Genomic DNA, 24,203 nt, shown 5'->3' with positions numbered 1-24,203 from the left:
GATTAGACCAATTGTAGTTGAGACGTACTCGGTCATTTGTATTAGGTGTTGTTTCATCCATTTAAGTAGCTACTAGTGAGGTCTACCAGTAGTTTAGGATTATATGTCAAAATTCAAATGTGATCCTATTACGGGTGTGAGGAGAAGTAGAGTTTCCAGATATTCCTAGGTTATTTTAGGTTGCATGTATTCTAATACATTACACGGGGTAAGACTAGATATGAGGATCCTATCTTTGCTATCATATACAATAGAGCGTCTTGTGGTTAATGATGACAACGTCGGCTATTGATGTATTGATTATGAGGGTCGTATGATGGGTATATAGAAGTAATTGGATGACTCTTATATTTTTATAGGTTTATCAAGTCCTTTTGAACCGAAGATTTTTGACTATTTATTGATGATGGTCTAGTGAATCATTATTGTGGGGCTGAAGTTATTTGAATGCTCACTTGGACAAATATATATTTATATATATATATGTATATGTATATGGTTAATGGAGTTCGACAATATTGCTATATTATTTCACTAATAACATAACATGACATTTATTTTGTGGATGATGAAGATTATACTTTATTTTAAATTATAGTGACATGACATATTTTATCTTAGTCTTTAAGTGGATTTAATTCTAAATTAAATATTTGGTTCAACTATGTGTGGCACATTCGAAAATGGAAATATCATGTTTAGAAGTATACTTTTGTATATTCACAAACATGGACAAAAGTTATTGTTTAACTTTACTCTAGTTATGGTGGATCCCTTTGATTTTTGTGTTGCACTTTATATTCTACTGTAACTCAATGTTTGTGTTGGCCCCAAATAGTTTGTATATTGCTTTTTTACAGTACTTGTGCTCAAGGTAAAATATTTTTTCTCACTTATTTCATGAAAAAAATATATTATTAACAAAAAAATTGGCATATAAAGCGGCCAATATTACACAGAATTATGTACTATTAATTTCTTTGTTAGAACTTTTACTTTTGGCATTTTTTGTGTTCACCATATTTAAGCTCTTAAGATAACTAGTAACTTCCATGGTTGTGATTATAGAATTTGATTCATATAAACGAGCATTTCTCTTTGACACCCCTTAAACCTATAACCAAGAAACCACAAAACTTGCAAATTATCATTCTTCTCTAGTTCAACGTACTATTTTCATACACTTTTTGTCTACATGTATAACTTTTCTTCATAACGTCATCTGGGTTACATCTTTTTTTTTTAAAATTGGGTAGCAGATCGTTTTACAATCGGTGAAAATGGTGGATACAATTCCGCCTTTGGCTACCATTATTGTTCATGCATTGGTATTTAATACTTCATCCGTTCTATAACAAAATATCTATTTTTTTATTTTAGTCTGTCCCGTAACAAAGTATCAATTTCCTTTTTTTTAGTAACTGTAATATATACTTAACATTACAAATATTCTTACAATTTACAATATATTACATAAATCCATTACTTTTATATCACACATACTAATAAAGTTATTTTAATAATTTTTACTTTATTCCTACTACATCCCAATATAATACTAATATTTCTAAAATTACGTGCAAAAATAAATGAATATCTAGGTATAGAACGGAGAGTGTAGAATATAAATAAACCTTCAAGAAATTTGTGAACACACATTCATTCGACAAAGGATTTCACATCAACCATTTTCTATAGGCATGTATTTTTTTTAAATGTCAATTATAAGTTTCTTTAACCTAACCAAGTCACCTTATACATCCAATCATCAGCTTTGATAGGTAGACGCGACGACAGAGAATTTCATTCCATAACGGACAACAGAATTCACATCACTCAGTTTCTATGGATATGTATTTTTTTAAAATGTCAATTATAAATTTCTTTAACCTAACCAAGTCACCTTATACATCAAATCATCACCTTTGATGAAACTTTTAGAATTATTATTACTATGATTATTATTATTATTTATTTTGTTCAGAATTTTCATTATTTTTGAACAAAAACTCATATTATTATTATCATTCCTTTCTCTTTACAAACTATAATAACAAATACTTCATGATTCACTTCAATATCCGAAATATGGGCATTTCTATAAATAAAAAAGCTCAAACTCACCGTTAAATAAGAATAAGAATAGCTAAAAGGTTAGAGGTATAGTTTATAAAAATTAGAAAAGAAGTTTGAAAAAAATATGAGAATTTAGTACAATTTTATAAAACCAAGATCGACTGAATTTTGTGCGGTTTTGCCTTTTTGGAAGGAGTATATGGTATGTGAATTATTTTATGTTTACGTGCCAGTTCTTCTCTTGTCGTTGGCGTTTCCTTTTTGTTGTTTTTACGTCTTCATCCTTCTTCTCTTCTCCTCTTCCCTTCTGGTTCCCTTTGTCATCGTCATGTCTTCTTCTTCTCCTGTTTCTGGTGGTTCTGACTTCTTCTTCTTTTGATTTTTCTTCTGCGCTTGTTCTTATTATGATTTTCTTATTTCATCGAGCTGGTGCTGCTTCTTTTTCTTTTCTGACCATTCTTCTTCTTTCCTGATTTCTTCTTATTCTCATATTCGTCGATTTTAGTGTGCAATCATTGCATCTATCTGACGACCGTCATTGCACCGATACAGTGGTGGGAGAGGAGAGCAAATCGTTTTTCTCTACACTCAATTAGGTTGGGCGGGAAATAACTGGACACTGTAGCGAAAACAAGCACGAAAATACAAACCAACGCTGCCAGAAACCAGCTATAACTATCAACACAAATTCTACTTTGCCAAGGTACGTTACATATAATTTTTGCTTGTTTATCTCCAGTTCTTTCACAACTTCATTTACCACTTCATATAGCGCTTTTGTGAAAATCGGTATCGTTATATTATATTAGGAACAAATGAGTGACTGTCGGATCTTTAGCAGTCATCAGCGATGTTGCAGCGAGTCTAGGAAGATCTCAATAGGGGTGTTGGTTGATGCTATTTCCGAGGAACAAAACAAAGATATCAAGGATGCAGAGTTGCTAACCGCAGAAAATAGAAGTCCTAGCGAAGAAAATGCTGTAAAAAATCATGATGAACCTACTTGCCTTTTGAAAAAGAATTTCGCAGCTACACGGGAATGTGCCTCTCCATGGCTTTCCGCTACATGTTTCAACCCAACAGCACCTTCTTCAGTTCCAGTTCGAGTTCACGTTGCAGAACAATCTCCAAGTTCTTTCGCCACCTGCAGAGTGCCCAGCGTAAAGCTCCTAGAGAAACCATCTGCAGCCAACTCTGGTGGAAAAACTGGTTTAGAATCTGATGAATGTGGACAGAAATTATTTCGCAAAACCACTCAATTTGTGGATGCAAGGAAGCTTAGTCATGAGGAGCATGTGAAGACTACTGTGTTTACAAATAAAACTGAGGTTGTACTAGAGAATGAACAGGTGCAGGATAAAGATAGGAAAGCAGAAACTGTGGGCACAGAAACTTTGAGAATGGAACTCTGGAAGATCTTGGAAAATGTTTCACCAAACAATCAAAGTGTAAATCCTCAGACAGCCAAGTTGCACTCAGATGAAGACTGGTGTTGGAAGACTAGCAACATGGAGCATGCAAAGACTACTGTGTTTGCAAATGGACCTGGGGTTGTGCTAAAAAGTGAACAGGTGCAGGATAAAGATAGGAAACCAGAAACTGTGGGCACCAAAAATTTGAGAACGGGACTCTGGAAGATCTTGGGAAACTTTTCACCAAACAAGCAAAGTGTCAATCCTCAGACTGCGAAGTTGCATTCCGATGAAGACTGGTGTTGGGAACACAGTCCTGTTGGAGAAAGAAACTCTAACTCTGAAAAAATTGAAGATGATTACAAAAACCATACTTCTGGAAGACCAATGATATATTCCCCGAACAAGAAGAAGAAAACTTTCACCAGAAACCATGGAAACAAAATTAAAGCTAAAAAGCCTACATGCCACAGAAAAGTGTTTCCGCAAAAGAGATTATTGTCATTTAAAGATGATTGGTCTGGAAGATTATATGACAATTTCATTGAAGGCTCTTTGACTTCTAAGAGAAACAGGATTGGAAGACAGAGTTCTGGATTGGAGATTCATCACAGTGTTAATAGCAAAATTGTGGAAGAGAAACAACTGTCGGAAAGCAAGACGGCTGTTGAGAAATCCATGGTGCAGAGAAATGAATTTGTCAATGCTGATGCTGCTTATGATCGAAGGTGTGATCTATTTGAAGTGCCCAACTTTGGTTCTGAAAAAGACTATTCTATTGAGTCTCCACAGATAGGGGTAATTGAGCAACAGAAAGATGTTGAGCAGCGGGTGGATGCTGAAATTTCAAACTCGAAGGATCAGCAGTCAACTTCTTTGTTGAAGAACAGGGGAAGTTGTGTGCAAGATTCATTGACCTCTAAATTTCAAATTATATCCCCCAAATGTTTACCAGAAAGTAAGCAAGAACAGCTCCATGGACTTAGTTTTGCCAAAAGTATATATATTACGCAAGGAATCCAAAGCTTCAAAAGTTTGAGTTCAAAAGCAGCCAAAGGAAAAGCAAACATTCAACTGGAATTATCTGTATCCTTTAATCCTTCAGTACAATATTTGATTGTGTCATAATATTTTGGATTACACAGTTGCTGTTCCTTATTAAATTTAAAGGATGGTAGGTGTGAATTAAATGAAAGTCTCCATACTAAGCCAAGATGTATCATGGAAGGCAACAGTGAAAATCTGATGTGCAGATCATCTACCAATCTGATGGATAATGAGAACATAGAAGATGATTCTAATATGCAAGGTTAGAATAAACACTGAATAATGTTGTAAATCACGGCATATATACACTTTTTCATGGTACATCAACATTTGATTGTACTTTATTAAATTGATTTGTCTCTCAAGATATGAAAATTGATTCTGCTCTTTTTCCTCCTCAGCTATGTGATTGTGCAGTGTAACTCTTTCTTTACTTGTGCTACCATTGTTCCTGATTTGTTTGATGTGTTTCTGTTTCTTGCAGTAAATGTTGATTAAGATTGAGATTATAAAAATGAGTTTTCATTAATATCTGTACAGTTTGCCAAATTAAAATTTTAATGTCTCAGAAGGAAGGCATAATTGCATTCGCTGCCCCATTGATATATAGTCTCCGGTTCAGCATTATTCTTGTCTATGTTCTGGACTTGCATATAATATATGCAAATTTGATGTGATATTATGGTTTCTGATTTCTATGAGGAGTAATGTGCATAGTTATATGCTTGCTGTATTCATTATTCTGCATAAGATGCCAAAACTTAACACGTATGGCATAAATTTAATTTTACATTGTTGGAGAACTATATAATATGTAGTGAATGATATATTTTACTATCAGCTTAAACTCTTAGGTAAGATGGTTATTTAACATACATTATTTGTTTCCTTAGTAATTTATAGAAAAGCTCCATTCCAGCCCATCAAACAGGTATTTCTGTACTATTGGTAAATGAGCTCCATGCACTAGAAAAAGTACAGATTTAATTTTAACGAATTTATTGCTTGATTACGTTTTCATTCAAGACATGTTAACTTAGATTGATGAGATAACATATTAACATTATCGACTGGGAATAGTTTGATGGATTATTCCCACCCATGTCAAAGAATGTCGGTTGAGAAAAGCAGTTGCTAACCTGTTGATTATGTGAGATTCATTAGGTTTATTTGCTTCATCAGTAATCTCCAATTTCATGGAGTCAGGCAACATGTTGTTTGAAACATGGTAATGTCATGATACACAGATGCCACAGAATCAGAGCAGTTATCTCCTGAAGTATGTATGCAGAATTTTCTACATGGTACCACCAAAAAAATTGGCGAGCAAAAAGATGCTGAAATGACTGGATGTATTCCAGAGTCAGAGTCATTCAAAGGTTATTTGAGTTGTGATCAATGAACATCCATTTCTTATTTTTTCTCTGAGCTTCTTGAAAATTCCATTCTTCTCCTGTGTGTCTTATTTCGCTTTCTCTTTAGACAAATGGGCAGCAGCTAGTGATGGTAATGATCTTCAGTTTCACATGCAACAAATTCATGAGGATGGCCTTGCTAGGTACTCTGGTCTTTGTTTAGTTGAAAGTAATCACAAAGTTGCCAACAATTTTCTGCTTCTTTTGTGATGATTTTTTTTTTCCCTAAAAATTTCAGTGCTGTAGCTCTATTTAATGTGGCTTTATGTCATATTAAAACGAAACTGAAGTCAATGAGAAACAAAAGTTCTGCTGAGATTTTGTGTGCTGCTGCTGAGGAAATACTTTTGATACTTCAGAATGCTGAATCCCAGGTCAAAATAGATGTGTAAGTATTAAATTAATGAAATGTTTGTTTGAATGGTCTTGCATTTAAGCATTATGCTTTATATTTCAGGGCAAAGCTGACCAATTTTAGTCAGTCCAAGAGGAAGCAGCTTGACAATAGATTCGAAGGTGTGCGTTCTAGTGCCTTTGGGGTATTTTATTTTGAGTAGATGGTTGGCATGCAGTGACCTTAAGTTTTTTATTGTTGCTTGACACATCATTTCTGCTCAATGCTTTGGCTTGTTTATCTTTCAGAGCAACAAGAATGGTTGCTTGGAATATACAAAAGTTTCAAGGATGAGGTTGACCGGCATATTAAGCATTACAATGACATAATTGAGGATACAGAAGAACATGTAATTGAGCTTAAACAAACTGTGGAAAAACAAAGTAAGAGAACTCTTACCTCTATGAATAATTTTAATTGTATATAAATTAGCTCAGCATGTTCACCACTCATTTCTGATTTTGAAAATATGCAGGTATGTTAGAATATAATCTGGTTTGCATCTTTTCCCTGTGCGAAAAATGTGAATTGTTTGTTATATTTGAGGGTTCTAAGTCACACTTAAAATAAAATACACTGGCAAATTTAAAGTTTACAGAGCATGTAATTTTCCAAAACCGCATGCCCTTTCTTAAGGATGTATTTTTCTGAATCCTTGGAAAGCTTTCTGCAACTTCTAACATGTATTTTTCCTTATACATAATAAAGTGAATGCATCACAACAAGGAAAGAAATGCACACAAAGGGCACATTTTTTATCAAGCATATTTCTCTTTTAAGTTGCTAGACATAACTTTGTGGATCCTTAGTACAGCATATCTAGATATCTTTAGTGTTATGTATTTAGGATATCTAACTTTGATCATGGAACTATTGCCTTTTCCTTGTCTTATCTGAATCCGTGTAATATATCAAAGAGGCAGCTTTAGCATTATTGTTTTCTTTGCCCCATTTTATTTTGAAGATTACCCCCTTGAGACTTACAGGAGTTGCTACGGGCAAAAGTTGCATCCGTTAATGTTCATTTATTGCTCCAGTGTATATGTACAAACCATGGATATGTACAAACCAGTGTATCTGTGAATGTTCATTTATTGCTCCAGTGTATATGTACAAACCATGGATAGAGGCCGCATATCATACAATAGTTGTTTCATTGAATTAGCACAATGTTGACCTATATCGACCCTTAATTGGCATTTTTAGGAGCTGCACACAGAATTCTGATGTCACAAGTGGAGCAAGAAATTAAGGTTGAACTCGAAGATGCTGAAAGCAGAGTCATGGCTGTTCGGGAAGTGAGTTTGGTTAACTTAATATCAAAACATCTCTTATTATGGTTGTAGGATTTTCCATTGAGTGAGGCAGTTTAATCTCAGGTGATAGAAACAATTTTGTGGGATTGTGATATTTTCATTAGATTATTAAAATGGCTTTGTGCTGGGATGTGTGATGTGTATAAAGAATTGACTACAGAAGGGCTCCAGAGATTGTAGATCTAAATTTCTTTATTGAAACTGACATGCAAGATAAGATAATGCGTGGGGTTGTTCTCTCTATTTTGCAGTTGGCTGAGGAGAAGATGCTTCAATTGAGACTTGCGGTAGCAGAGTCAGTAAGCGGTGATGCTTTTGGCTGAAAAGAGTTTTAACATTTGCTGGGTGTGATCTCTTCTTTGTAATGTTTTCACTACTAAGAATTTTCTGAAGAGAGGTGTTTGAAACAAGGGGTGATACAGTTTTGATTTGAGAACATAGAATTAGCTGGATGGTGAATTGTGTGCGTTGTGTGAACCTTAGCCAGTTTGCTTTTTGTGCGGTCAAGTACACAACATGGGCAGGCATAGCAAAGCAAATCTACTTTAACAACCATGGCGTCGCATTAATATGTTAGTGCATAGCCAAAATAGGGAATATCTTAATGAATGCATGCACACGCACATACATCTTTTGCGAGAACGGAGAAACTTTAAAGATTTTCATCGCCTGAATTGTGACCTTATTATTGAGAATGAATAGTAACTAAGAACTTCAAATAACAAAAGATGAAATTTGGCTCAAGGAAATTTTCATGAGAAATTTATTTCAACCATTCAACTGTTATGGTTGTGGTAATTTTGTAGTTTTATATAAAATTAGTGGGAAAATATATTGAATACGGAGTAAAATTAATTTAAAATGGTGAAAAAAATGTGATTTCAAATATAAATTTGAGTAAAGCATACGGCTAATTTGAACAAACTTTCGAAGTGCTTATTTAAATAGAGATTCAGTTCCTACAATAAAATTGTTTTGTTTGAACTTTCTCATTTACAAATGCTAGCTCTTACATGTAACTTCTCATCCCTTTTTTAATTTTTTTTCAACCCCTATCATCCCCACACTCAACCCCACCCTCCACTTGATCACTTTTTTTGGCGCAATGTTCCCGTGTCTGTTGCGGCTGGCTTCACGTCCCTCTCTCCAAAGCGCTTTTTCTTCCACTCCCCTACGATTTCCGAACAAAAATCCTTTTTCGTTTGGAGTTATGATTTCTTCATGCAGAAATCAATACCGCTGCCCCGTCAATTCTCACCTTTTCGCTTTTCACCGGTCAACACCACCCCCACCCTCAGATTTCCCATACAAAAACCGGCTGGCCACCAAAGTTTCACAACAAACGGCGCAATCCATGTGGCCTACACGCGCCGTTGAGGGGTTCCACCGCCAATTTGTATTGGCGGCACATGATGCGGCTCTGGTCACTGGAATTTTGTGGCTTCATCCTATAAAATTTCTCTACAAGCCTATGTGATCGGTTCATTGGTTCATGTTCATCTGATTTTATTCTATTATGTTGGACTTGTTCTGCTGCTATTATATCTAAGATTTCTTAAGAGAAAAATGTTTGCGATATGTCTGATTTTGATTGTCTGCTTCCGACTATGTATGCGATATGTTTGCAACTGTCTGTGTATATGTCCGTGTCTAACTTTAACTTCCGGTTAGAGTTATGTTTGCATATCTCTATTTGATTTATCTGATTCCAAATTTTGTATGTTTCTGAGTTAGATTCTATTAAAACAAACTCACGTTAGTTTTTGGGACATTATTTTGAGTTTGAAGAGAAGTCTATATTTAGAAAATACTTCCTTCCGTTCCACCACAATTGATACTATTTCTATTTTTGTATGTCCTGTTACATCTTTCTATTTTTGGTAAAAATTATTAAATCAAAAACATATTTAACAAATATAAATCAACATAATTAACTAAATAACATACAACATGAGACTTAGACCACTCAAAACTATTCATATCTCTCTCCTAAAAAGAATAAATATTTTTATCTATATTTAAAATTACACATCTTTTATAAATAAACAAAAATATTTTTTTATTTATTTGTATTATAGAAAATTTTATTCTTTACAAAATAATATTCATATTGCATATATTTTTTAATTGTTATATAATTTTTTAAATATTTAAACATATACTTTAATTTCTTTAATTATATATTAAATTTATTTTAAAACTATAAATATTATTAATTATACAAAAAAATAATATCATAATATCATAACTAATTATTATTAACTAATTAAATATTCTTACCTTAGATACCGTGTCCCTAATCAAAGGGTTCAATTCAGATGACGAAGGAAGTATATATTATATTTATAGCAGCCGTCGAGATTTGTAGAAATTTTAATTTATTTAGACTATTTATAGTACATATTCTTATAAGCGGATGATTGATGGATGAGTCGATGTTTAAATATGTTTGGGTGTGATTGCTTGGGATTGAATTTTAAATATATTCATTTTTCTTTCAAAAGATATTAAATCAAACACCTATTTTTTATTTTTTATATTATACTAAAAATCAATTTTATATTCAAAACAGCACATCAACGCCTATTTATATCACATCATATAACTATTCAAATTCAAAATTTTTATTATTCAAATCACGATTCAAAATCCAAACTTCAAACAAACACACTCTTAGTTGGCTGACTAATAGTCCAAATGCACTAAAAAAGTTTCCGAAGAAATTTTAATGCTTTTGTTTAGATAAAGTGTTGAAATTTTAGAACTTTTTTTAAATAATAAAAATTTAATATTTGATTTGATATTATGCGAGACAAAAAAAATATTTGATATAATATTTCGTTTTAAAAAATATTTATGTAAACAAGGTCTAAATGTTAGAGATAATGGTTTTGTTTGATTTCCGTTTGAGTTTGAATTTGATTGTTATTGTTATTTAAATAATATTTTAATATAAAAATTTTCTGAAAAAATAAAATAGATTCTTGTTAAAATTGTATAAACTGAATAATAGAAAGAAGACATTTAATTAGTAATTGATATGCATATAAATCATAAATAATATATGCATATAAATCCAAAATTTCCAATACATATGTGTATATGTATTTTGAATTTAACACTTATAATATGAAATGAGAATGATACATAATAGATATGAGAAAAAATTAAATGTCTCGTTAAATTTGACATGTCTAATTATTTTTTTTTAATTTAATATTAGTAAAAATTATAAATACTATTATTCTTTTATGTAAACGTATATAATTCTTGTCTACAGAATTCACAGATTCATTTTCACCAATATGAATTCATTTACTCCCTCCGTCCACACATAACACATAAAGTATACAATTATTTTTAGCGCTGTGTTTAAGAAATACTTGTAGTTAAAAGTAGTGTAATGACATTTTTTCTCTTACTTTTTGGTGTAAAAATATGATATGATTTAAAGTAGGAATATTTTTGAAAAAAAATGAGGTATTTACTTTGTAATTGGACGTCCCAAAATAGAAATATGTATACTTTCTTTCTAACTGGATGGAAGGAGTATTATATTACAGAAATCACAGTGTAAAAATTATATCCACAATCCAAAAATCTTTAGCTTGATTCCTATTTATTTCTTAAGTTCTATTATCTTAATTTTTATTGTCTGATATTGTCTTTGTTGGGTTTGGGTTCCTTTTATACGTAGGAGACCCAACAATTCAACTTAGCTCAAAAAAATTAAGAGCCACTCTTGCCAATTGTTGCCCTAGTCGTCATAGTTGGGGGAGATGGATCATTTGGGTGTAGGGTTTGAGAGAGACAATTGTTATCCATGCACGCGAGAGAATCGACAAGCATGAGAGAATTTCTTCAACTCGGTTCCGATCAACGGTCTCGTCATCTTCGGATGTTCCTTTTGGTATCGTTGATTTATCCTTATTTGTTTGGATTCGATTTTAAATCTTATTGGTTGAGGATTGGAATGGATTGTTTGTTTGTAGAGGATTGGAATAGGTTGTTTGTAGTTGGAAAATCTCTTGTGATTGAGGTTCGATTCTTGTAATTGGGTGTGGAGTTTGATAGTCTTTTTGGTTGTGGTTATCTTTGATTGTACGAACCTTTTTTTTTATATAATGGATTTTGCTTTGGGTCGGGTGATACCTCGTGGTTTTTATCCTTCACTTTAAAAGAGTTTTCCAAGTTAAAAGTTTTGGTGTCTCATATTGTTATTTCCGTTGTTTATTGGTGGTTATCATTCATCTTCTTTTGGTACAAAAATAATTGATTGAAGGCAAACGTTTTGGTGGAACAGTTTGAACACACTGCTTAGGCGTGACTACGCTTAAGGAGTATATCAAATCTAATTTTGGTTTGCATTTTGTTCTTCTTCCGGTATTCTCCCAACAGTCTTTTCATATTATCTCAATACAAATTTCGTGTAACCCAAACCTGAGGCTCACGGTCACACGTTCAACCCCATACTATCAGGCCATCCCTTGCGGGACTCTAAAAGTGAATCTTTCCTTATGCAAAAAGTTGTCCAACCCTTTTCGTAATTACTTTATACACAATGCCGTGTTCCCTTCCTCAATTCCTCTTTATACCCTTTGGAGGCAACTGTCATAGTTCTACTGGGATCTATTGAGAAGTCAAACTCATGATTCCGTTCCTCTAGTAAACAATCAACAACTCACCTTCACTACCGACTTTTGAAGGGTGTTGATGACCTTTCTTGGAGCACATAAATTGGCAAAATGTAATCAATCCATTGTGCTTGGAATGGAATAACTAACCTATCCTAATTCGGAATCCCATATGAGCTGCATATGTGTGGTTATATTTGTACGCTTAATTGGTAGAGAGCTAAAATCAAGTCGTTTGTAAGGTTCGCCAACAGACTCAACTATTCCATTCATTTCTGAGGCGCTTAAGGCGAGCCTTACAAACGAATTTTGAAATGAATTTTGAATTTATTTAGTAAAGGATAAATTATATAATATTCTTTAGTGTTGCAATAAAAATGTACAAAACACTGTGTTTTATTTATTGCGCGAAACAATGTAAAGTTTACACGAAACACTCTCCTAGTCCAAAACTGATGTTTATTTCTAAATAAAAACCTAAATTACGTAAGTTTTATACCAATAATAAACGTAAAATATGTTAAATAATTTTTTTTGAAAAAAATAAATAAATAATTGATGAATCATTTATTTTTATAGAATTTGTAAAAATAGATAACAATTTATCTTTAAAAAAATATAAAATGAATGATTACTCAATTATTTCAATTTATATATTTATTTAGAACTAGAGCTTTTAAAACCGAGCCACGGTTAAAGCTCGTTTGCGAATGTTAACGAGCCGAATCAAACAACATAAACAAGCTCGTTTAGTTAACGAACAAGCTCGAGCTTTGTTCGCGAACGTTCGTTTAAATAATATATTTATTATAAATATTATATATACATATAAATTTATAATTTATATATAAATAAAATATTAATTTAAAATATATAATTAAAATAATTTTAAATTTTTTTATAATTTATATATAAATTTTAAAAAATAAGACAAACGAGCTTGAACGAACTCGAACGAGCTTAATTGAGCCTAAACGAGCCGAACACGAACACGAGCTCAAACAACAAAAATTCTTAACGAACCGAGCTCGAACACTACGAACGAGCTCGAAAGCTTAACAAACGAACACGAGCCTTGTTCGCGAACGTTAATGAACACTTAAAATTTGGCTCGACTTGGATCGTTAACAGCTCTATTTAGAACCAAATATTAATTTTAGACAAAAATAGTGTTTCGTGCAAACTTTATATTAACACAACGGAGTTTCACATAGTGTTATATAATTTACTAAAAATAAAAAATAAAAAATATATATTTGATGTGATATTTTGTAATGTAAAAATATATTCAAATATAATACTTTGAATAAATTATTGTGTATAAATAATATCAAAATTTTCAAAAATATTTCCGTAAACAAAGCCTAGAATTTGTTGTTTACTTCTCTGTCTTTGTATATCGTAAATTGTATTGAAAGACTAAAAGTTATTTCATAAGGAAACTATTTTTTATCCTAACAAATCATAACAAACGCCAACGAATGTTTAGACCACCCACAGCAAGGGCAAGCACTCCAACGTTGCATTTTTTTTCTAAAAGAAAAATAAAAAATAGAGCCTGACATAAGGAATGATAATATCCTTTAGTAACACATAAGATAAACACAGTATAAGAAAAAACATTACAAGATATGATGATATACAACATTATATAAAAATAGAACACATCGTATAAAGAGAGATGAGATAGATTATATAAAAAGACTACACCTCAACTATGTCAACACAAATGGAAAATACATTATATAATTTCACACCCCATAATTTCACACGACATATGACATAAAGACACACGATATAGAGACAAACAATATATGAATTATATTAAAATAATACAAAGACAACACATAAATTAACAACATATTACATAGTCTTATACAATTAATAAAAATAAATATATTAATAAACACACCAATAAACATAATTGATGATGTGAAAATAAAATATTGATTTAATATACTCCCTCCGTCCCATAAATAAATATCCATAAAACATAAAAATATTAATAAAAAATATAATCAATATATTTTCTCCGTCCACCGCCTATATATCCGTTTACATTTTGCACGTAGATTTTAGTATATTAGTATTATATTGATATGCGGTACAATTAATATACATAAAAACTATTACATCCTTTAACATTTATGGTAATAAGTGGTGTTATTTGATGACATTTGTGTAACATTATATTAATATTGAAGTCATTTTATATTTTAGTGTAAGATATATTTAATAAAAAATGAAATTGATACATTTGCGATAGACAAATTAAAATGGTAAAATGAATAGATTGACGGTGGACGGAGAAAGTATATTATTTTATAAAAAAATAAAATTTTATAAAATATAAAAATATAAAATTTGGGCAAGATTAAAGGAACCTTTCACGTCTAATTTGGAAAGGAGATCTAAGAGTAAAGGATATTATCCTAAATTTTGTTTGGCTAGGGCCAAAAATATAAAATAAAATAAAAATCAATTAAAAAATAAAAAATTCAAGGTTCATTTGGATATCATATAAAATTCCATCTTGAAAATACATTATCCCACTTTTTCGGCTGGCCAAGGATTGGAGTGATTTCTACTGGTGCAGGCGCTGTTACGCAATCTAGAATTGCAAATTATTCTAGATAATTAGTTGGAAGAAAGGAAAGAGTTAGGGAAAGAAGAGCCCCCTATAAGGAATGAACACGAAGTTTGAAAGGGTTGGGAGGATATAGGATATTTTTGGGTTGACTAAACAGTTTCTTCGAGTGAATTAAGATAGCAAGCAGGAATCTGGTAGAGGTTGCAAATAAGTAGTGATCAACTAGCTAGCGAACTCAAGCATGTGAGGAGGTGCAATCAAATGTCTGGGCAAACTAAACATCTTGTAGTCTACGAAACATGTGAGGTGATGTTTGTAATTTACATATTATCTTCCATTCTATGGGAGTTATCATCGTTATTAACAAAAGGGGAAGATTGACACAATCTGCATATTGGTTTCATATCCTATGAACTTACCTATCAATTCTAAGATTATTACACAAGTGGCCAAGCTCAGGCCTTGCATCCATCCAAGTAGTGAATCTCAACTCTGGCCCAGAAGTGATGTAAAGATAGGCTCTGAATGTGATTAGGTAAAAGTACCTCCTGCTCATACCAAAGATCAGGAAAAAGTAGAGACATTAGCTTCTAGAATGGGTTTACGATATACCACGACCTATAGCAATTAAATTGAAAGTACTAACATAGTACCATACATCTGAAATAGACCATTGTAACAAAAAACAACAAAGCACAGTAGCCCGGATTGCAAATGAAATTGTTCAAGATCATAAAGCAAAATGAACATAGCTATATGCAGGCAAATAAAATAAAAGAAAAGAGAGAGAGAGAGAGAGAGAGAGAGAGAGAGAGAGAGAGAGAGAGAGAACTTATCCAGCCAAAATGTACAAACCTTAAGTGACAAAAAATATAAATATAAATAAATAAATAACAACACCGCCTATCAAGAAGAGAAAAATCAACCTTAATGCCTTAATACCCATATCCAAAAGATAAGCTCGATGATCATCATTCACATTTGAAAACTTTTCGAGTTCCTTCCCATAGTACAGAATATCATCCCTCAAATGTCCAGCCCCAGAACACCTTGAAAACAAACAAACAAACAAAAACTTGAATATTAAGAGGAAAGAAGAACCTTGAAAAAATCAGTAAGCTCTAGTAAGAGACTTAAAAAAGACTGAGGATTCACTGAAGTGTTTTCTCTTTATCATATTCTAAGTGACCGCAGGTATATTTCATTACGGCAGGTTTTTTTTAGCTAAAATAGAACTAGAGATTGGCTGAAAATAGTATAAATCTTCATATTATCATGAGGAATATTTATGGAGAATACATGACTTATTCTAAGAATAGGAAAGTTGAATATATGATAAGTAAATCAAATCATATCATACCAAATCTAAATAAAGTAAGGAAAGAAAATATATTGTAGATGGTAATTCTCCCCTTCAAGCTGGTGCATAGTGTAGGTCCCAAAATTCCTCAATTGAATAACAGCAATCAACCAGCACAACACAGACAACACAAGCAAATTTACACAGACAGATAGTTCATGAAAAACCAAACAACATGCACACTCTGTAAGTAGTAGAATAGACACACCGAAATGTTAATCCAGTTCGGTCTCGAATGACCTACATCTGTGGGGTTTCAATCCAGACACAATCACATTTAAGCAAGAGCAAATCGAGCTTACAAAAGGGCTGTATCAAATCTACCTCAAGAATTCTCCATCTTCCCACCCAAGATTTCAGATCAGGTTCTTTAACACACTCCTCCTATCTGCCCTATGCATCTCATTTAGCTTATTATCACCATCAAGCTTCACTGTATATTCACCTCAATTCATCCCTGTATCTATCCCCTCCTCTACCTACCAGACTATTGCCTGCAAGTTCACTACTCAACCTCCACTACAGCATACACACACATTCTGTTGCAACAGAATTCCCTCACTAGGGACCAGCTGAAAGATCCTCCACTTTGCACAGCTGGGACTTCCATCAATCAGATTTGATTAGATCAGCATTCGGGTCGCCTTTTTGGTATTGGGCTCACGACCACAAACCGACCGTAGACATCAACCAGAACAACAAAGGCCCACTACTAACACATAGATATCACACTGCCCGACTTTGACAATGGCATGCCATATGGAACAAATCACTAGAAACTCCATATGCCATTACATCATTTAGTTGAAATGCACACTTAATGTATGAAATCTTAATATTACCTAAGTCAAGATTTATCTTTGATGTAGTTTCTACCGAGTTAAACATCCTTAGTCCAATCATGTTGTCCAGGATTGTTTGCAATCTCAACAGCTGCTTTGCTATCACTGAAAAGTGCATATGTTTCTCGGAACAAAAACCTAGTTCATCCAGAAGGAATTTTAACCAAATAAGCTCCCTAATCACATAAGGAACAGTATGGTACTCAGCACGAGATAAGGACACTATATTGTGTTTCTTGCTTCTCCAAGTCACCATATTCCTCAAAAAACGACATGCATCCTTTAGTAGACTTACTATCCAACTTGGATCCAGAAAAATCTAGATTTAATAACCAACTACGTCTAGATGACCATGTTCACCGTCCATTACTCCTTTGTCCGGAGATGAATTAAACAAGCCAAGATTTAATTCATTGCACTCATGTGTCAGTCACTAGGATTGTGCATGAACTGCTTACCACACTAACTGAATATGATAGGCTGGTCTAGTGTGAGTTAGAAAGATAAAATTTCCCACCAGCCATTGATATCTTTCTTTGTTGGTTGGAATTTAGTCCCAGTAGATACTTAAGCCATGATTCACCTTAATACTATCTACCAAATTCCCATTTCCAGACAAGATATCTAATACATACTTTTATTAAGAGAAGAAGAGTAAATACTTCAATCAAGATACTTCAATGTCTAGGAAGTATCTTAGAGCACCTATGTTCTTCATTTCAAAGTCCTCAGGTAAATAGCTTTGAAGCTTCTCCATCTCATTGTTATAATTACTAGGGACAATCATATCATTAACATAAACAATAAGAAGAGTAATATATTCACCAACCTACTTATAAACCAAGGTGTGGTCTGCCATAACTTGCTTGAAACTGTAATCTTTCACAGAGTAGCTAAATCTCCCAAACACGGGTCTTAGTGATAGTTTTAGTTCATACAAAGCCTTCTTTGGTTACATATCTTACCTCCTTTGGCGTAACCCAGGAGGAGGATTCACATACTCCACTTCCAAAAGGTTACCATGCAAGAATGGATTATTCACATCAAATTGTCTCGGAGCCTAGTTTTGATAACTACAACGGATAATATAACCCTAACAGCATACATTTTCGCCACAGAAATACCAACCACTACTTTCTCAGGCATAATAAAAAAACAAGGACTAAAGGAGCTCAAGTAGAAGAAAGCGGCAACCAGCATTTTCAGCCAAAGGAATATAGCAGTGGAAAATCTTTCCTTAGCTCTGATACAAAGTGAGAAATTGGCTGAAAAAAGTATATATTTTCATGTGTTATGACGAATATTTATGGAGATTACTGTGATATAATCGGAATAGGAAAGTAGATAACATGATAAATATATCAAATCTAAATAAAATAAAGAAACAAAATATGTTCTAGATGCTACAATAGCATTAGCATCCATATATGTGCTCTAGAGCAAAGCCAAGCTGTCTATCTTCAATCTTCAGGGAACTTTAATATGTTATATTATTATTTTCAATAAATTTGACTTAGAACTTTCAAAACAACTATTAACCAATCTCTTTGATACTAGTAAGGTCCATGTGCATTGCACAAGAACAAAAAATTCATACCTACAGTTACAGAACAGTTGAGCTTCAGGAAAAGATTTATTGAAGACAACTGGATCTAGAATAAATAACTACAGAAGAATTAAGATGTCACAATAGTAATATTTTCTGTCAAGTGATATTTTTATTTAGTTACTAATTAATAACTCCTGTTGAGTTCTTTAGTGTACTTTAGCAAGTATAATCATGTGAACATTCTGATATATGCATATTAACAATTGTGACTAATTTAACTACCTACATGCATATTAGGCCTATTTACTCGTACATGTAAAAGGATCAATTAAAAAACATGACGTAGTATGATTTATCCTGTTATGGACATATGGTGTGCCAGTATCATTGTTACTTTGTTCCTGGGAAACATCAGCTTTACCCAATCAGCAAGATTTTGCTTGTCATTGAAATTTTAGATGTTTGTCACTAAAATTTAGAATATCTACTACTAAGAGTAGCATAGAAGCTCACATCTTGTCCAGGAAGAAGCCCATACCTATCTATAACAGAGTCAACATCTCCTTTGCTCTCAGGCCCATGGACGAGCACCCTAATTAGGCTCAGGATGTCCCTGTAATCACCATTTCTGCGAGCCTCATCATCAGAATTAAAAGATACAGAGATTTCTTCCCTTGAATTAGACGAGCATTGATTATGAATTGATCGTGAGATATGTGGTGTCTGAGTTGCATCTGCTTCAAGTCTAAGACAAATGATAGCCATAGCATAAGCAACTCCCCCAAATCCTGTGTGTGACACATAAAGATAAGATCCTGCAGAGCTGTTAAGCGAAACAAGAAAAAAAGAATATCAGTTATAACTTTCATGATGTCATTGGCAGGTAATGTCAGATTATGAAGGAAATTTCACTGGGACACTACGTCAACTGGTATGTTTAAAGAATTTGAGCCATTAGTTTATAAGCTTGTGTAGATGAAAACATTCACAGACACAAACGCTAACCAGTAGCTAAGATATATCTTCGGATCGAAGGGACAGATTATAAAGAGTCTTTTATCTTGTGATTCAGGCTGTCACTTTATTTACTCTCCTGTGTAATGTGTATCATAGCTCTACCACGATGTAATATAGAGCTTCTAACTGTTAGATGATCGGAATGATCGTTTATTTAAAAACCTATACTTTTACAAATACGTATCATCTATATATAAGAGTCAACTGACACGCCTTCTCATGTGCAAGAAAATATATACGAGACTTGCATGTGGATATATGCCGGATGGGAATGGTGGGATTTGAACCCGAAATCTATAGCTCTGATACCATGTTAAATAATTGGAATAACCGTCTCACCTAAAAGTTTAAATAGTTCGGGATACATATCATTAATTTATTTACATATAGGAATCAACCAATACTAACCAAACTAATTGCTTATGGATTATGGAATCCTCCAAACGATCATTGTTTATTCACTCTTTCCACCAGCACCTTCCTTGCTTAGGCAGTGTATGAAGGTAATGTGCTCATCTCATACATTCAAGTTTTGGGGATTTTTCGGACTAAAGAAAGCAGATTTATAATCCTCATACATCATTCTCTTTGAGGCATCTTTGAGGATGTGCTTAGTATGCATGAGAAGAGTAATGTAATTTTATTGATAAGGAAGTAAGCTAGATACAATACGAAAGAACCAAAAAGATAAGCAGAAGCTAAAAGGAAACAAATAAAACATTGTTTCTCCTAACGCCATTGGTTTGCTACCACATTAATGATTCTAGAAAGAAGCTGGAATGAAATGTCAGGGTTCTTATCGATGATGTGACACCCCAGCCCGCAAGCTCGACAAAGCCGGGCGTGTTGGGATTGTAGACTGGCCCCACAGGTCAACACGAGTCCTTTCAGCGCGCTTCTGTCCTTACTCACGCGCACCATGAAAGACTTCTCAGGGGGTCACCCATCCTCATATTACTCTAAAACAAGCATGCTTAACTCTAGAGTTCTTTCAGTAGGACTTCCGAAAAGAAAAAGTGGAAGTAAAATTGAGTTTGGACTAATTTGGATTCTCTTAAAATAAGTGGGATTAATCTTAGATAAATGATATGTTCTAATCCCTAGGCACCTTCTGTTGATATTTTTCAAAATTAGTTTCAAATTAGTTTCGAATGAGTTTGCCCTAAAAGTATTAGGTTTTGCTAATTCCTTCTAGAAGGTTGATTATAATGTACCTTGTGTCTTATGTGAAGATTATTATAGTATTTTAAGTTTAAAATCGTAGAATTTGTGGAATGAGTTTGAAACCCTAGTTTTGCCTTAACCTAGTTATGGTTTTTTTATTTTGGAAAAGATTTATAGTTATGTTTAAATATTATAATTTTTAAAGTTAGATTATGCCTATTGGGATAGACATATTATTCAAATATTTATTTGGAGAAATAAAGTAAAATTATAATGAACTTTTTGGATTTTAATATCCTATTTTTTGCTTGATTAAATGTTGGCAATTGAAACGGTTTGAGTTTAAAGCTCTCTTTTAGATTTACTTAATAGCATGTTGAGTATTGAGTCAAATTGGTAATTGAAATTACCCGTTGAGCCCGATCAACTCGTCGATTGTTTGGATGATAAGACATAGCTTTCCACCTTTGTATCTTGCAAACACGTAAGGGTATACCGGTATTTTAAGATAACTAGCTAACCTCGAACTAGAACCCGAATGGGCTAGGCCGAGGGATCGAGACGGCGGATTCCGTTTTTGGATGTTTCCAAAGTTCCCGTTATTCACGATGAAAAAGTCTTTAGACCATCATCTGTGATGGAGTGATAAGTTGCGTACAATCCTCTTTTGGTATGTTATATTGGAGATTAAAAGGTTGTGGCCCATTTGGCACCCTCGCAAACTAATAAACAAATTGACTTACGTGTACATTTGGACTTCAAACCCTTATGTACATATTGTGGAGCTTTTCTTGAGGATTGTGACCCTATGTTTGTTATGTGTAATTATGTGACGTGTCATGCGAAATAATAAGATTGAAAAACCGGGTCGAGCCGGCCCTAATTAAGGCCTACTGGAATTTTATTCGTGATGTATTCATCACCATTATTTGAGAATAAAAAAGGGATATAAAAGAGGCGGTAAAAGACTTGTGTGTGTGAGTTATCTTTATGTGATATGTGACATTTTATTCAAACTATCTTCTTCAAATGATTTTGTGGCATTTACACGTGAATCATGACTTATACCGTATTAATATATATTTGGTTAATTGCGCTTACTCAACCGTCCTGCTGACCCTCTTTATACAAACTTTTGTAGGTGATGGTGCTTCTATTATACCTAAATGATGCATCCACGTCATATATGATCCATCGGGGAACTAGAACTACTTTATCTACTAGAATGTTTTTGAAATCCATTATTAATGTTTAAGAATTAATGCCTTTTGAACTAATTTTCGACTTATGCTTATGACTCGAATTTTATTTATCTAAATGATAAGCGGTGCACTTTAATTTTAAATCTCTAATTAGTTGCTTGTAATGGTTATTTTAGCCTTAGCGCTACAACGTAGGGTTCGTTGGTTGATGAATGAGCCTTTCGATGTAGCGTGACGGTGACACTCCGGTTTGATCTGACAGGTATGTTACGGATGAAAAGATGGAGCTTGTTGAATTCTGAGTTTAATTCCAAGGTGGGGAAGTGCATGAATCCATCGAAGAGCATTTCTTAAGTCGCATTCAAGTTCAACTACCATTCTTGGGAGAGGAGCTCATTGGTGTTTCATAATAACTTCAAGTGTGTGAATAACGGCCAAGATATCTAGTGCATTTGAATCCTCAATGCCAACAAGCTTGGAAAAAATAAAATGATCTCGATGGTTAATGACTGTTCCGAAACCGGCTGCACCAAGTTGTCCTAAAGCTAAGCCATCTTTATGAATTTTCCACCAAGAATGATCCGGACAATGCCGTTGGGTGGGTAGCTTTTGCTTGGTTCTTGGTCATTTTGCAAGGACATGAGAGATGTCTTGAAGGTAGTTCGGCAAGGACACTAAGAGAATATTCGTGCTCGGGAACATGAGCTTTGTATCATTCACCAACTACCATACAGGTTCGCAAGATGACCATTCAGCAGAAAAAGCTTCATTCTTTATAACAATACTATTTTGGGCTGTCCAAAACTCCCCAAAACTAGCTTAGCACACACCTCTTCCACGAGATATAATCCAAATACAGGACACCAGTGGGCAAAGATGGCAAAAGGGGCAAACATCCAAAATCAAGCAACCTCTGTTAAGAAGAACATCTCTAATAGGGAGTTAACTTTGTAAGGCACATTAGAAGACCAAATAGCTTGTTAAGGAGACTAAGTTTGATGATAACTTGAGTCAAGAATCCAGTGGTAAGAATGGAAGTAAAAGACTCCATTAGAAAAAGGCTTCCAAATACATCTATTTGAATCACCATGAGATAGAGTGGGGGATTGAATATTCTCAATGGAAGAATTCCAAACCTGAATCTCAGCATCATTCCAGATAAGTTATTTGAATCACTATGAGATGAACTGAGGGATTGAATGGTCTCAATGGAAGAGCTCCAAACCTAAATCTCCCAATCAAAACGACATGTGCAAAGTTTGATATCAAACCCCAGTGTCCTGGAGCCCAAATCCTGTGATGAACTGACTTTAAGCATATGATAACATAAATCTATCCAAATAAGATTTTAGAGGAAATTCTGTAGTCCGAGGGTTTTCCGAGAATTGGATATTACCATTGTTGGGATTCTCGATCTTTCTGAACGTTGAGAATCTGTGCAGATCACCCAACGTTCAGAAAGATCGAGAATCCCAACATTGGTATCAGAGCGAGGTTAAAAGCTGAACGCGGGCTGAATTTGCTATCCTAGTTGCAAAGAGAAATTGGTAAAAATGAAAGGATGGCTAACCTTTGAACCTCTATGTGTTAGATAATAATTGGGCATTCGTGATTGTTTATATATGAATTGTGTGACACAACTATCACGTAACTGGCTGCTCCAAGAGCGAGTAAGTAGCTGACCATTGATAGTTAGTAAATTATTGTCTGACATACTTGATTGTGTGTGTTGGCTATTACGTACCAAGCTGCTCCTAAAGGAGTAGGTAGTTGACCTCTAATAGCCCCTTGTGTGACCGTGTGAATTATTCGTTAACATGTCGTCTGTGTCATCTTTCAATATTGCACCATTCGATGGAAAAATTGATTTTTCGATTTGGCAACAAAAAATGAAAGGACTTTTAGTAACTCAAAAAGTTTCCAAAGCAATTGATGGTGATTATAATGCGTTATTGACAAATGAGAGAAAGGCTGAAATAGATGAATGTGCTTATTCTCTAATTATCTTGAACTTGTCTGATTCTGTGATTAGAAAGGTAGGAAAACTTGATTCTACGATAGAATTATGGGAAAGATTAGAAGAGCTTTACATGGAAAAATCTTTGCCAAACAAACTGTTCTTACTTGAAAAGTTTTTCCGTTTTAAACTTGACTTGAATCGAAACATTGATGAAAATTTAGATGT

The 24,203-nt window shown here is 33.5% G+C and overlaps 2 protein-coding genes across 7 annotated transcripts in view; one reads left to right on the top strand and one right to left on the bottom strand.

Moving 5' to 3' along the window:
• The first annotated feature begins 2,286 nt into the window (after positions 1-2,286).
• On the top strand, positions 2,287-8,293 carry LOC127259044 (meiosis-specific protein ASY3). 2 transcript variants are annotated; one of them, XM_051286185.1, is made up of 10 exons: positions 2,288-2,779; positions 2,886-4,574; positions 4,659-4,797; positions 5,783-5,914; positions 6,018-6,093; positions 6,189-6,338; positions 6,408-6,466; positions 6,593-6,727; positions 7,551-7,642; positions 7,912-8,293. In XM_051286185.1, exons 2-10 carry the CDS (start codon positions 2,892-2,894, stop codon positions 7,981-7,983), a joined length of 2,538 nt encoding a protein of 845 aa, XP_051142142.1. In that variant the 5' UTR covers positions 2,288-2,779; positions 2,886-2,891; the 3' UTR covers positions 7,984-8,293. The 2 variants fall into 2 exon arrangements, with proteins under 2 accessions (XP_051142143.1, XP_051142142.1); XM_051286186.1 differs by lacking the exons at positions 7,551-7,642; positions 7,912-8,293 and having other exon boundaries at positions 2,287-2,779; positions 6,189-6,324.
• A 6,857-nt stretch (positions 8,294-15,150) lies between these two features.
• The window catches only part of LOC127258753 (uncharacterized), a 33,587-nt gene continuing 24,534 nt past the window's right edge, over positions 15,151-24,203 (bottom strand). For all 5 annotated transcript variants that reach the window (XM_051285717.1, XM_051285718.1, XM_051285719.1 and 2 more), the window contains 3 exons: positions 19,174-19,458; positions 15,811-15,933; positions 15,151-15,432 (listed from right to left, as the gene is read on the bottom strand). In XM_051285717.1, coding sequence (XP_051141674.1) covers positions 15,300-15,432; positions 15,811-15,933; positions 19,174-19,458 — 541 coding nt within the window. In that variant the 3' untranslated portion in view covers positions 15,151-15,299. The remainder of the gene's footprint in view (positions 15,433-15,810; positions 15,934-19,173; positions 19,459-24,203) is intronic.

This window comes from Andrographis paniculata, unplaced genomic scaffold (genome assembly GCF_009805555.1).
Source record: "Andrographis paniculata isolate CXL003 unplaced genomic scaffold, ASM980555v1 Contig5END, whole genome shotgun sequence".
Classification (NCBI taxonomy): domain Eukaryota; kingdom Viridiplantae; phylum Streptophyta; class Magnoliopsida; order Lamiales; family Acanthaceae; genus Andrographis; species Andrographis paniculata.
Note: the sequence above shows the minus strand (reverse complement) of the source record. Positions and strands in the feature narration are given on the sequence as shown.